Source organism: Macaca nemestrina, chromosome 1, assembly GCF_043159975.1.
Source record: "Macaca nemestrina isolate mMacNem1 chromosome 1, mMacNem.hap1, whole genome shotgun sequence".
NCBI classification, from domain to species: domain Eukaryota; kingdom Metazoa; phylum Chordata; class Mammalia; order Primates; family Cercopithecidae; genus Macaca; species Macaca nemestrina.
The window spans coordinates 170015833-170030273 of NC_092125.1; the positions used below are offsets into that span (position 1 = coordinate 170015833).

Genomic DNA, 14441 nt, shown 5'->3' on the forward strand with positions numbered 1-14441 from the left:
TCAGATTCTGAGGGTTCTGCCTCCCTTCAATAAGCATCAAGGCATCTCAGTACTGCAGAGCACATACCAGTGCTTTGCTACTGAAGCACTAGGAAGAGGAAAATCACTCTTCCTTTCCCTTGTTCCAAGTTAACCATGTCAAGCTTGATTTGTCTACCTTGGAAGAATCCAGAGCTCAGGTGACCCTGCTAAGATTTTAAATTACAATTCTCTTAAAGTTTATGTTACTTTTTAGAATATTCAGGACAATACAATTCTTGAGTCTAAGGATTTGCAACCTAGCCCAGAGACCGTTTCATTTTCTGGCTAGGACATGAAAACAAAATACAATACTCCCCTCCTTCTAAAAAAAAAAAAATCGTTTTTCTTCCTAAAATCAAAAAAGTACTTTGCAGTTAAGAAAAAAAGACAACAAGCAATTGTAGCTTATTTTCCTTTATTATCCCAAAATATCTGTGCGAATGGGACAATGTCGCAAAACAAGGCAGAAATCTGTAGCCAAGTACGTCTCACTCAGAGGAAAAAACTGATTGGACAGAAGGCACCAGAAATTGCATTTTGTTGGGTTACATGTAAACAGGAAATGGGGGGAAAGATTCACGAAAGAGAAAGGAATTTGCACCGTCATTTCATTGCCACATCCTAAGGATGAAGAATGGCCTTGCTCGCTGCTGATGCTCCATCTGCACCTTACATTGTAGTGTAAACTGTACCTGATGCTAAGGAGACAAATACCCACACAGCAGCAATGCAGAAGGGCATGAAAAGGAATTGAGATTGATCTAAGCCAGCAGGTCCTCTTTCCCTCATAGCTCCCAAGGGCATCTTCTTTGGCAGTGCCTTGCAAATGCACTGCTCGTCAACTGGTTAGTGGAAAAGTCAAATCCTAAAAAGCTTGGTGAATACATTTTGTTTCTGTCATGCTCTTCAATCAGATGACTTGGATGGGTCCGGGGGTGGAGGGACGTACCACATCTGGCCTGTCTTCTTAGGTGATGACGGTGGGTGCACTGCGTCCCGTCCTCTCCTGCAGCTGGGACACTTTGAGAGCAATGGAAATAAGGGGGGCCAACATGACCTGAGGAAGACATAGAGAGAAGCTTTTCCATCACTTCCTCTAAACACAGATGCTTAGCTCCAAAAGCATATGTCTGACTGCCCACTTCCAGGTCTCCAAGGCTCCTCAAACTCCAGAAGTCCAAAAACAAACACATGTTATATCCCCCAATACCTAGTTCCAGCAGTTTCTATTTCAGTGGATCAACACTACTGTCTTTCATGTAAAGTGAACAAGTAGGAGTTGCTCCTGACATCTTCCTCTGCATTTTCCCCATGCTCAGTCCATGAGCAGGCCTAAGTGACTTTTCTCCGCTAAATCTCTCTCCACGGCCCCCTTTTCTCTCCACTCTCCGGCTGTAACTCTTGCCAAGTCAATATCCTCTCTCTTTTCTGGAGCACTGAGTGCCTCCACATCCACTTGTATATCTTCCACTTTCTTTCCCACACTGTACCCAATGGGGTTGCTATGGTTTGGCTCTGTGTCCCCACTCAAATCTCATCTTGTAGCTCCCATAATTCCCAAGTGTTGTGGGAGAGACCCAGTGGGGGATGATTGAATCATGGGGGTGGGTCTTCTCTGTGCTGTTCTCATGATAGTGAAAGGGTCTCATGAAATCTAATGGTTTTAAAAACAGGAGTTTCCCTGCACAATTTCTCTCTTTTGCCTGCTGCCATTCATGCAAGACATGACTTGCTCCTTCTTGCCTTCCACCATGATTGTGAGGCTTCCCCAGCCACGTGAACTGTAAGTCCAATTAAACCTCTTTCTTTTGTAAATTGCCCAGTCTCGGGTATATCTTTATCAGCAGTGTGAAAACAGACTAACACAGGAATTTTTTTTTTTTTTTTTTTTTGAGACAGAGTTTCGCTCTTGTTCAGGCTGGAGTGCGATGGCGCAATCTTGGCTCACCGTGATCTCCGCCTTCCAGGTTCAAGAGATTCTCTTGCCTCAGCCTCTCTAGTAACTGGGATTACAGGCATGAACCACCATGCCTGGCTAATTTTGTATTTTTAGTAGAGACAGGGTTTCTCCATGTTGGTCAGGCTGGTCTTGAACTCGCGACCTCAGGTGATCTGCTGCCTCCCAAAATGCTGGGATTACAGGTGTGAGCCACTGTGCCCAGCCTAATACGGGAATCTTTAAAAATGCAACAACCCCTCCCCACATCTACTTCTTGCTTAAAGAAAAGAAAAAAAAAGGAATTGTGTTGCTTAAGTAAATAAATGCTTTCAATATTAAAAAAAAAAAACAACTAATAATCTAGTTGAACTGCCCATTTTACAGATGAGAAAATTGATATCCAAAGAGATGAAGTAATTTGACTAAATGACTCAATAGCAGAGCTAGTAGTAGTACATTTTCTACTGCTGACTGCTACTTTTTCTTGTCTAAATCTCCACCAATTCATTATACCTGGATGAGGAGAATCAGCTCCACCTGCTGAAACTGCCACATGCAATTCCCCTTAGGGCTTGGGCAGTCCCCACAAAGTGTTGATGGCCTAGCAGCTGCAGAATAAGGGAAGGCAGCTCCCCGGCTAGATGGAGATACACCTGGGCATTGTGGGATCCTCACACCATTCACTGCCATCCCACCTCCCGAGGACTGTGGTTCAGAGGAAACAAATTTCTTTCATTCTTTGAATCTACCATGTGCCAAGCATTTATCTTGATGATCAAAAGACAAGTAAACACAATTTCCTTTTTCCTTTTCTCTTGTGCTATTAAGTCTCTATAATGCAGACCCCATTGCCTTTGGATGAAGTTTTAGGGATGCCTACAACACAACAGGGTACTGGTGATGACTGAAACTGGGGCCTGCCCACTGGAAAAAATGTAAAAGTGAAGCAATCTCTCATCTCCTGCTTTATGTAATAAAAGCAACTATACTACTCATGTGAGGTACCTACAGTGGTCAAATTCAGACACAGGAAGGAGAAAGGTGGTACCAGAGATTGAGAAAAGGGAGAAGTGGGGAGGCGCTGTTCAATGGGTGTAGAGTTTTAGTTTTGGGGAAAAAAAGTTTTAGAGATACGTTGGACAACAATATGAATATGTACAACATTACTAAACTGTATACTTAAAAGTGGCTATAATAGCAAATTTTATGTTATGCTTAAAATTAGACTAAAATAACTATGAGAGCTGCTTATTCTGAAAAGTTAATGGTATATGCCAACCACAGTGTTTAAACATTTTGCATTTATTATCTCCTTAAATCCCAGTAACAACTGGATGAAGTAGGTATTACTTTGCCATTTGACAGACAAGAAAACCAAGACTCATAACATTGTAACGACTTACCCAGGGACACACAGTTATTAAGTGGCAGGAATAGAATTTAAAACAAGAGCTCTCTAACCCCAAAATCTTTGCCCAAAACCACTTTGCCAGGGGTTTCCAAATGAGTTTCACAGGATTTTAATTAGGTGTTAGAAGAAAAAAGGCTTTGTGGAAAAATAAGCATGGCAAATGCTATTTATTTTATTTTACTTTTAATTTTTTAATAAAAATTGTTTATGTTTAAGGTATATAATATGATGTCTTGATATACAAACACATAGTGAACTGATTACTAGAGTCAAGTCAACTAACATATCAATCTTGTCACCTACTTACCTTTTTTGTTGTGGTGGTGCTAGTGAGAACAATTAAGATCTACGCTCCTAGTACCTTTCAAGTGTTATTCATTATAGCCATCAGGTTGTACATTCCATCTCTAGAACTGCTTCGTACTACAAAACTGAAATTTTGTACCCTTTGGACCAACATCTCTCCATTTTTCCCATCCAGTAGCCCCTAGTAAGCCCCTTTCTACTCTGTTTCTATGAGTTTCACTTTTTTTAGATCCCACATACTAGTGAAATCATGCAGTATTTGCCTTCCTGTGTCTGGCTTATTTCACTTAGCGTAATGTCCTCCAGGTTCATCCATGTTATTGCAAATGGCAAGATGGCAAGATTTTGGTTTTTGTTGTTTTAAGGCAGAATAGTTTTCCACTGTAGTATACACACACACACACACACACACACACACACACACACACACACACATATATATCTCACAATTTCTTCATCCATCTGTAGATGTGCACTTAGGTTGGTTCTCTATCTTGACTATTGTGAATAATACTGAATGAACAAGAGAGAACAGATATCTCTTTGACATATTTATTTCAGTTCCTTTGAATATATATCCAGAAGAGGGATACTGGATCATATATTAGTAGCACCAAAAAATTTTTAACTTTTTGAGGAACCTCCATACTTTTGGTTATTCCAAAATAGCTCTACCAACTTACATTCCCGCCAATAGTGTCTGAGGGTTCCCTTTTCTCCACATCCTTGCCAACGCTTGTTATCTTTTCTCTTCTTGAGAATGGCCATCCTAACAGGTGTGAGGTGACAGCTCACTGTGGTTTTGATTTTCATTTTCCTGATGATTAGTGATGTGGACCACCTGTTGGCCATTTGTATATTTTCTTTGGAGAAATGTCCTTCAGTAAATGCTATTTAAACAGTTACCTTTACTGCAAGTCTTCTTGGCACCCTCTTTTTTTCTTTCCTTTTCTTTTTTTAGAGATGGGGTCTTGCTATGTCACCAGGCTGAAGTGCAGTGGCTATTCACAGGTGCGATCCCACTACTCATCAGCATGGGAGTTTTGACCTGCTCTGTTTCCAACTTGGGCCTGTTAGCCCCTCCTTATGTAACCTGGTGGTTCCTCTCTCCCGGGAGGCCACCATATTGATGCCAAACTTAGTGTGGACACCCTACAGGCATAGCACACTATAGCCCAGAATTCCTATGCTCAAGTGATCCTCCTGCCTCAGTTTCCTGAGTAGCTGGGACCACAGGTGTAGGCCACCATGTCCGAATTCTTGGAGCCTTTATGGTGCATTGTATGCTGTGAATCACTGAGAAGGGGCTAACGTACCACAACACTTCCCCAACTTTTTTCTAGCTATGGAGCTCTGGTTGAGATGAGGGTTGTGAAAAACACTTAAACTGTCTCCTGCACTTTACTGCTTCCCCTTGGCTCCTCCATTTTTGGGGGTTGTCCTTCAAGTTCACTGTCCCACCCTTTGCTCCCAGAGTCCCTCCTTACTCTGATATACTTCTGAAGACTTTTTGGGGAATGGCTGAGGAACCCAGCTCACCAGGCTGCAGGTCTGCAGACTGTTCTGTGAAGACACATGAAACTATGCCTCTCCCTGTCCCTCACCAAATCTAAGAACCAGTGTGTGTTCTGCCCAAGCAGGTGATCAGACCAAACAAAGCAACAAAAGGCTGGTGACAGAGCAGAACACGAGATGAGGGCTGACTTAAAGATCAGATATCCCGGGTTGGGTGCAGTGGCTCACACATATAATCCCAGCACTTTGGGAGGCTGAGGTAGGAGGATTACTTGAGGCTAGGAATTCAAGACCAGCCTAGGCAATGTACTAAGACCTCCATCTACAAAAAAAAAAATGGGCAGAGCATGGTGGCACGTGCCTGTAATCCTAGCTACTCAGGTGGCTGAGGTGGGAGGATTGCTTGAGCCCAGAAGGTGGAAGTTGCAGTGAGCTGAGACTGTGCCACTGTACTCCAGCCTGGGAAACAGAGTGAGACTCTGTCTCAAAAAAAAAAAAAAAAAAAAAAAGAGAGAGAGAGACTAGTTATCCTTCTAGGCATGTAAACCTATGAACTGTTGCTTAACTTTTCTGTGCCTCAGTTTCCTTATCTGTAGCAGGGAGAAAAACAGTCTAAGTTATTTGAGAATTAAATGAGTATATTTTCATAATGGGCTTACAACAGAGCTTGGCAAACCATAAATGCTCAGAAAATTGTTTATTTTTATTATTTATTTATTTATTTATTTTTTTGATTCAAAGTCTCAGTCTTGCTCAAGCTGGAGTGCAGTGGTGTGATCTCAGCTGACTGCAGGCTTGACCTCCTGGGCTCAGGTGATCCTCCCACCTCAGCCTCCCTGTTTTTATTATTATAAATTATTATCTGTAATGTTGCGGACATGGAGAAAGAAACATGGAGGTAAGTGAGCACAGCTGGTACCTTGTTGAGTCATTTGAGAAGTAGGCATTGAAACACAGGCTCAAACCATCATTCCCTTGAACAGAATGAACTAACCAGCGTACAGGACTGGGCATTACCTGAGGGTCCTGGTTAATCTTAGCAACATCCTTCTCATAGCTATCAATGTACAGCCGAATGGTGGCCCCTGCACTCCCAGTGCCGCTCAGTCGGAAGATGATTCGAGAACCATCTGTGAAAATGAGCCGCAAGCCCTGGAAAATATAAGCAGAGATTTTTTTCCCCATATGAAGACTGGCAGATTGAAGACTGGCAAATTATGAGGGGTCTATTTGGTGACGTAATTTCATCCATACTTGATCAATTGGAGAGTTAAATCCTTGATAAATGGCACTAGCTGCACCTCGTAAGCCTGCCTTCCGTCACCCTCTCTGCATCCAGCTGATGGGGGCTTAGCTATGGGGGGAGAAGCATTTCCAGGGTCAGGGGAGACCTGACCTCAGTGATGCTGGGTGAGGTGAGGGCTTCCCTCCTCTCCCCACTTCCCTGTGATTTATGGACTAACCATTCCAGTTTGAAGCTTAATAATGAAGCACATAAAGCTGCTAGATGCAGGAAAAAAAAACCCCAGATCAAGAGGGAAACACGGACCAAAGGAGCTGAAACCAGAGCAGAAGAGGTCTCTGGCAGATGAGGGGAAGGACTCTTACAAACCACCAGCAAAGGTCCTCAAAAGAGAACAGGAAGCCAGAGGTCCCAAATGGCAGAGACTGGCTATTCCCAACCTACCAAGCAGGGGCCAGTGGCCAATCTCCTGCTGATCCCTGATGACTCAAAGCGAGGTCCGTGTGCAGTGCCAAGCCCATCCTTCTCTCTGCTGCCCTCCTTTTTTCTCCCCAGCAGTATCTCTGGACATCAATTATCTTCTCACTTGGGGAAAAAACTGTGGGATCTCTGGGGCAGATATTTCCCAGCCTGAGGAAAGAAGGCTGGGCCAGACAGTTGCCTGAGGACTCTTCAGTCTTTATGAGTCTACCCATCCTCCGTAAAAAGGAGAACCTTGCATAACGCCAAAGACTGACCAGAAAGACAGTGCTCCTCACCTGCTGTTCGTCACCAATCCCCATCTGGTGTTTAATGGTGCTATTCATTAGCTCTGATTAGTGAAGACAGCAGAAGAAATACACAGAGGGCATGCTGCAGTTAGTCACCACGGGAAGCATACGGTCCATTTTCAGTAACCATTTCTCGCTTTGTAGAAACACACCAAGGTTGGTCTCCTTTCCCCACAGCTTCAACTTGAAGACTCTAAAATTCTTTTTACTAAATTGCAGAGGTTCTATCTACATATGTTGGATCATATTTTTCCCTTCTATCTGGTCTCACATCGAAATGCTTGGGTTTTCTGCCGACAGAAAGTGTGGCAGCTGCTTTCTTTACAGCACAGAGAGCAGCCCTCGAGCTTAGGCCACTGCTGCCCATACACGCCTTTGCACTTCTCCTCCCTCCGGGCAGATGCCAGAGGCACTGCAGGGCTGGCATTTCCTTTTCCTGGATTTCCCTTCTGTCTCTGAGGGTTTAATTACACAAACGTCTGTCCCACTCTGCCATCCCTCAGCTCCACTCTCTCCTTTTCTACATCCCTTTCTTCCTCAACCACAGGTCTCTCTTCTAATTACCTCAGGCATAATTTACAATCATCCAAACTGGACCCAAAGTTCTCAAAGATGGCAAACAAGCACAAGGATGAGAAACCACTTGTGCTAAAAGTTGAGGAGGGGAGACTCCAGGCACTGAGGGTCGCTGTGGCCCATCCATCCATTCACTGCCTACTCCCCAGAGGGAAGCTTCCAGTAAATCCCACAGCCCAGCCCTTCTGAACCCGATGCGATGCCTTGACAAGGACCAGGCCAAAAATCTGGGTCTATAGGAAAAAAGTAAACTGGGAAGTTGTAATAGAATTTTCATCCCCCTCTTTATTCTATTATGAATTACGAGAGATGAGTCTACTCTGTGACAAAAACAGCCAACAGAAGCAGAGGTGAGAGAACCCTGGGCGTGAGAAGCTGGGAGAAAGCCTGACCCAGCCTGCAGCCTAGGGTACCCGGTATGCAGTAAGGGAAGCACTAACAATCCTGTCCACATCTAGAGATGCTCCGGGTCCTAAACTGTGGCATCTTGCCAGCTACTGCTGTGTCAGCTGGGGTGCCAGTCATGTGCTGCGAATGATGATGCAACGTTTCTAAGTCTGGGAATGCCTCATCTATTTTTCTCTTCTTTAGAAATTAGAACATATGAGAGAAACATATAAGGATAATGCCACTTACATGCTGTCACTCTGCTATAACCTGCTGACAGAAAAGAGAGGAGTTGATATCTAAGTTCCCACAGTTCTCCCTCTTTCTTAGATTCTGGGGCTCCTTTTTGCATGTACAATGGACACATCATCTTACATATATCTGGCAAAAATCCCTCTGGAGTTCAGGTTAAGGATCCCAGAATGAGGGTACCGGACAGTGCATAGAACCAGGGCATAAACCACTGTCCCAATGAGTGCATGTGAGAGTCACGTGGGATAGTAGAAAACCAGGTAAGAACAGCCACCCTAGAAAAACACGGCAGCAAAAGAAAAATGGCCAACAGGAACTTTTTCATTTTTGCCTTGAGATGTCAGAGATGAAGCTCTGAGGTCTCTCCCCCACTTACACGCAGGTCTGTTTCTACCTGATTTCTTGAAATGCTTCCATCCACGGGGTCGCTGTATTCAAAGTTATCGGCCTTCTCCACGGTGTAAACTTTGTCATTTGCTGAGAACTGCTTCCCCACAAAGGAGCGATCAAACATCAGGGCCTCCAAGTCCTTCATCATTTTGTTTGCACCCTCAGCTTCCACCTCCTCGTAATCATACCTGGAAGAAGTCACGAAGTTGAGACCCACGGGCTGACTGCAGATCACACCAAGGCCTATCAGTCAGCACTTTCTTCACCATTTGTTTGGCCCTCCCCCAAAACTATCTAACTTCAGAAGAAGCTGGCAAAAAAAAAAAAAAAAAAAAAAAAAAAAAATACAGGCCTGTCAGTCACTGGGGATGGAACAGGCCAGGGATGAAAGGAAGGGTTTGGAGGATTTCAGGGAAGGGTTACGAGCTTCTGAATAAGCAGAAAACACCCATCTTGGCATTTCTACAGAATAAAGCTCTGAGAGGTTTCAAAGGCTTTTGAAAGATGCTATCTAACGTTTAATCACCACATCCTGAGGACGTAAAATGAAAAGCAATGTTATCTCTGGAGAGCTCCCTTGAAAGGAGCAAGTGACTCAGGCACTTCTCCAAGCTCCCTGGGCTTCTCTAGGGTGAATGCAGGGCCTGCTCCCAGCCTGAGACCCGCCTTAGGCTGCTGAGATTTTTACTAAGGAGAGTTCCAGCTCTACAAGAGTTTCCCAAAGCAGGGCCAAGTTTTCACCGACCAGATGAAGATGCCAAACACTGACTCTTTATACCTCAAATGCCTCTTTTATTTTTTAAATTTAATTTTATTAAGATACATGTGCAGAACGTGCAGGCTTGTTATATAGGTAAACATGTGCCATGGTGGTTTGCTGCACCTATCACCTAGGTATCAAGCCCCAAATGCATTAGCTGTTTATCCTGATGCTCTCTCAATGTTTTGTTTTTTTTTTTTAGTTTTGTTTTATTTTAAGTTCTGCCTCCTTCCTTTCAGTGGGAGTGGATTTTGGTCCAAGGTCCTTTAGGTTCACCCTGACAGAGAAGGCCCAGTGTGGATGAAAAAGGGCCAAGGAAAAACGTGCATCACAAATGAAATTCTATGAAGATGAGTTTTCCTTCAAGAATTCTTTTTGACTTCTTTCTTATGATGTTAAAGACTTGTACAGGTGGCTTTTCTTGACCTAGTGGCATATACCCTCTTGAGAGAGTTATTTTTTAGAAGCTCAAGATAGCAGAGTCTATGTTTATTTGTAATCGTGAAATAGATACGATATATGCAAAATGACACCTCTGAGACATGAGAAATGCCGGGGAATTAAGGCCAGCCTATTCTGGCTCCAGGATTCTATGAATCAAAGGCCAAACAGTCCCCTTAATCTTAAAGTCAGCTCTTTCCCCCAGTTAACATGATAAACAACAAGAAATTACAACCAGGTGTTTGTGCTTTACATTTTTGACCTCTGGGTGTTCCAGAGAAATGTTTTCTAAACCCTAGGCACAGAGGGGTGGAATAGAAAGAGTCTGGGTTTTGCAATCAGACAGATGAGCTATGAATTCAGCCTCTATTGGCTATTAATTGTGTGACTACAGGGCCAGTTGCCCTATCTCTCAGAATCTCAGCTACCTTATCAATAACTGTTTTGAGGCTAAAGTGAGACAATGCATGCAAAAGTGCCTAGCACTTTTGTTCAGTAAGTGGAAAGTATAATGGAGTTTTAACTAATCATAAATGCAGGTACTAAAGACTTGATTTGTAATCCTTGGTTAGCAGTTAATTTGATAATTAATAAAAATATGTTAAAATCATTTTTATATGGAGGTTTGTGACTAATTCAAGGGTGTGACCCTTTCTCTGAACAACCCCTCCTAACCTTATTCTACTCTGGCTATTGTTCACCTGTTAACTCATTCATTTATCTATTCAAAACATATTTATGCAGTCTCTACTATAAGTTGTGTGCTTAGGGCACAAAAACAGACATGGCCCTGTTTTTATGATACTTTAGATTCTAGAGAGTTCATAACTGCTGTTCTGAATGACCAGGTTTTTCCGTCTGTTATTTAGAGGTTTTTTTGCCTTGGTTCCCAGGGCTACTGTGTGGTGTCAGATAGTTATTACTTATTCCTTCCACAAAAGAATAACGTGAGACAGAAAGAGATCAATGGACTCGTCCAAAGTTAATAAAAGAATTCTGATTAAGGAGCTTAATTTACTTAGTTGAATTCTTTCTTGGCTATCCAGAGATCATGGACTATAAAATCTGGGATATATTTTTTAAATTGTCTAGTCTAACTCACCCATTTTGTAGAACAGGCAACTGAGGTCCAGAGAAATTATACCTATTCATTTCTTATACATAAACAATTCATCTAATATCCTTTTTATCATATTTTCTTTCTATAATTGGAATACTGAGGTTCAGAAAAATTCTTAGAGTTTTACACTAACTGGGGGAAAGGCAAATTGGAATTAGTGAAAAGTACTACTGTCAACAAATTTTTGAATGCTTTTTAAAAATAGAAGTATGCATGATAAAGAATAATTACTAAGTATTCTAAGTATTTTGTTCACTGCTGAATTCCATGTACCCGATGGAAATCGGGTATACAGTCAATATCTGTTGAATAAATGAAAGAAATATTGACAAGCATATAGCCCCTGGGGACCTATTTCACAAGGCAGAAAAGTTGATGTGGACTAAGCATAACTGTTTCTATAATTTATGAAAAAAAGTTTCTAGGCTTCCAGTACCCCAGAGTTTACAAAACATTTTCAGACTCATTATTCATTTAATTCTTTCAACAGCTGGACTGTTATTCCCATTTCTACAGATGACAAAACTGAGTACAGAGAAAAGCTAAATGGCTCCCCAGTCTAGTAAGGGGAAGAAATAAAATTCTAATCCATTTCTCTGAATCCAAATCCAATGTTATGATCATGTCCACCCAATGGGCACATTTAAAATGCTTATAAAGCATTTATTCTTTTGATTATGTTAGCTACATTTTTAAAGCCTCACTCTTTATGGCTGACATAAAAATTGACTTCATTTCATCCCTGACCAAATTATTTTTAAAGTCTCCAATTGGGAGAGGCTGGATGAATTAGGTTTTACTATCACTTAAGACAGGAGAGGCTGTGGATGCATGAGAATTCTCTCTGCCCACTTCCCCACTTTACCTTGTACCCTAGCTGGGCTGTGGCTCACCTGGTGAAGAAATTCCGGCCATACTTTTGCCAATGATCTTTGAGAATGTCCTCTACACTCTGCTTGCGGGTGGCTAGGATGGAGAGCCAGGCAAGGACAGCCCACAGTCCATCTTTCTCACGGATGTGGTCAGAACCTGGCAAGGGGAGAGCAAGCTGCTGTGAGAAACGTGCTTTCTCCCAGTACCTGAGAAGGTAATTGATATGGTTTGGCTCTGCATCCCCACCCATATCTCATGTTGAGGGAGGGACTTGGTGGGAAGTGATTGGATCATGGGGGACAAAGCTCCCTCTTGCTGTTCTCATGATAGTAAGTGAATTCTCATGAGATCTGATTGTTTAAAAGTGTATAGCGGCCGGGCGCGGTGGCTCACGCCTGTAATCCCAGCACTTTGGGAGGCCGAGGCGGGCGGATCACAAGGTCAGGAGATCGAGACCACGGTGAAACCCCGTCTCTACTAAAAATACAAAAAATTAGCCGGGCGCGGTTGTGGGCGCCTGTAGTCCCAGCTACTCGGGAGGCTGAGGCAGGAGAATGGCGTGAACCCGGGAGGCGGAGCTTGCAGTGAGCCGAGATCGCCCCACTGCACTCAAGCCTGGGCGACAGAGCGAGACTCCGTCTCAAAAAAAAAAAAAAAAGTGTATAGCACTTCCCCCTTCACTCTTTCTCTCCTGCAGCCATGTGAAGAAGGTGCCAGCTGCCTCTTCACTGTTCTGCCATGATTATACATTTCCTGAGGCCTCCCAGCCATGGTTCCTGTACAGCCTGCAGAACTGTGAGTCAATTAAACCTCTTTTCTTCATAAATTACCCAGTCTCAGGTAGTTCTTTAGAGCAGTGTGAGAACAGACTAATACAGGACTCAACAGTAGGTGTGCAGACCCCACTAACGGAATCACACAGCCTGACTGAGGACTTGGGTACACAGGAGGAGTCACATATTAAGTAGGCAACATGATACTGAAAAGAAATTGATGCTTCCCAAAGTGATTTAGAAATTTAAGGCAAATGTCAATAAAAATGTCAGTGAGATAATTAGGTAGAATTTGATATATCAGTTATAAAGTATTAATATGAAGGAAAAACACAGTAGATCTTAAATGAACAAACAGCAAAAGAACATGACTATTATAAAATTTCAATAATTTAAATAGTCTGGTAGCTTAACAGAACAAAAGAGCACATCTGGAAAGAGATCCAAGCACATATGAGGCTTGAGTATATGACAAAGGTCTCACTTGGAGGCTGTGGGAAAACAGTGGATTACTTTTTAAATGGCGTTTGGATAACTGGATAAATAGCTTTAAAAAATTGTTTTCTTGGCCGGGCGCAGTCGCTCACGCCTGTAATCCCAGGACTTTGGGAGGGCGAGGCAGGCGGATCACGAGGTCAGGAGATTGAGGCCATCCTGGCTAAAACTGTGAAACCCCGTCTCTACTAAAAAATACAAAACAAAATTAGCCGGGTGCGGTGGCGGGCGCCTGTAGTCCCAGCTACTCGGGAGGCTGAGGCAGGAGAATGCCGTGAACCCGGGAGGCGGAGCTTGCAGTGAACCGAGATCGCGGCGCTGCACTCCAGCCTGGGCGACAGAGCGAGACTCCGTCTCAAAAAAAAAAAAAAAAAAAAAATTGTTTTCTTCCCTATAAAACACCATAACAAAAATAATTCCAGTTGAACTAAAAATTTGAATGTGAAACTTGAAAGCTTTTAAATACTAGTATATATTATATTAATATACATGTATTTTTATATATTTATATGTAAATCTTAGGGGTGATAAATAATGTAAATTCAGTATTCATAAAAGAAAACATTGATGTATTTATCCACTTAAAAATCAGCATTTCTATACTGTAAAACTACTATGGACAAAATTAAAAGCCCATTGACAAACTTTAAAAAATTAAAGAGATATGGTTGTTTAAAAGTGGATAGCACTTAAGGTAGATGTTCAATACTATATATATATACTTTCATCTTTTGAGATGGAGTTTCGCTCCTTCGCCCAGGCTGGAGTGAAGTGGCATGATCTCGGCTCACTGCAACCTCCACCCCCTGGGCTCAAGCGATTCTCCTGCCTCAGTCTCCCGAATAGCTGGGATTATAGGTGCCCACCACCACACTCGGCTAAGTTTTGTATTTTTAGTAGAGACAGGGTTTCGCCATGTTGGCCAGGCTGGTCTTGAACTCCTGACCTCAGGTGATCCATCTGCCTCGGCCTCCCAAAGTGCTAGGATTACAGGTGTGAGCCACTGTGCCTGGCCACATTCGATATATTTTAAGACAGATGTTTAATACATTCAATATAGAAAAAATTCTTATGTATGAATAAGAAAAAATAATTTCAATAGAAAAACAGGTCAAGGATATAAATAGGCGATTTGCCAAACAGCAATCATACACACACACACCCCCCCA

General features: G+C 42.6%; 1 protein-coding gene across 2 annotated transcripts in view; it reads right to left on the reverse strand.

Annotated features, from left to right (window-relative positions):
- Positions 1-419: 419 nt before the first annotated feature.
- The window catches only part of LOC105495190 (phosphoglucomutase 1), a 67010-nt gene continuing 52988 nt past the window's right edge, over positions 420-14441 (reverse strand). For both annotated transcript variants that reach the window (XM_011764480.3, XM_011764479.2), the window contains exons 8-11: positions 12025-12160; positions 8815-8998; positions 6210-6344; positions 420-1078 (exon numbers count right to left, since the gene is read on the reverse strand). In XM_011764480.3, the coding sequence (XP_011762782.1) occupies positions 989-1078; positions 6210-6344; positions 8815-8998; positions 12025-12160 (545 nt within the window). In that variant the 3' untranslated portion in view covers positions 420-988. The remainder of the gene's footprint in view (positions 1079-6209; positions 6345-8814; positions 8999-12024; positions 12161-14441) is intronic.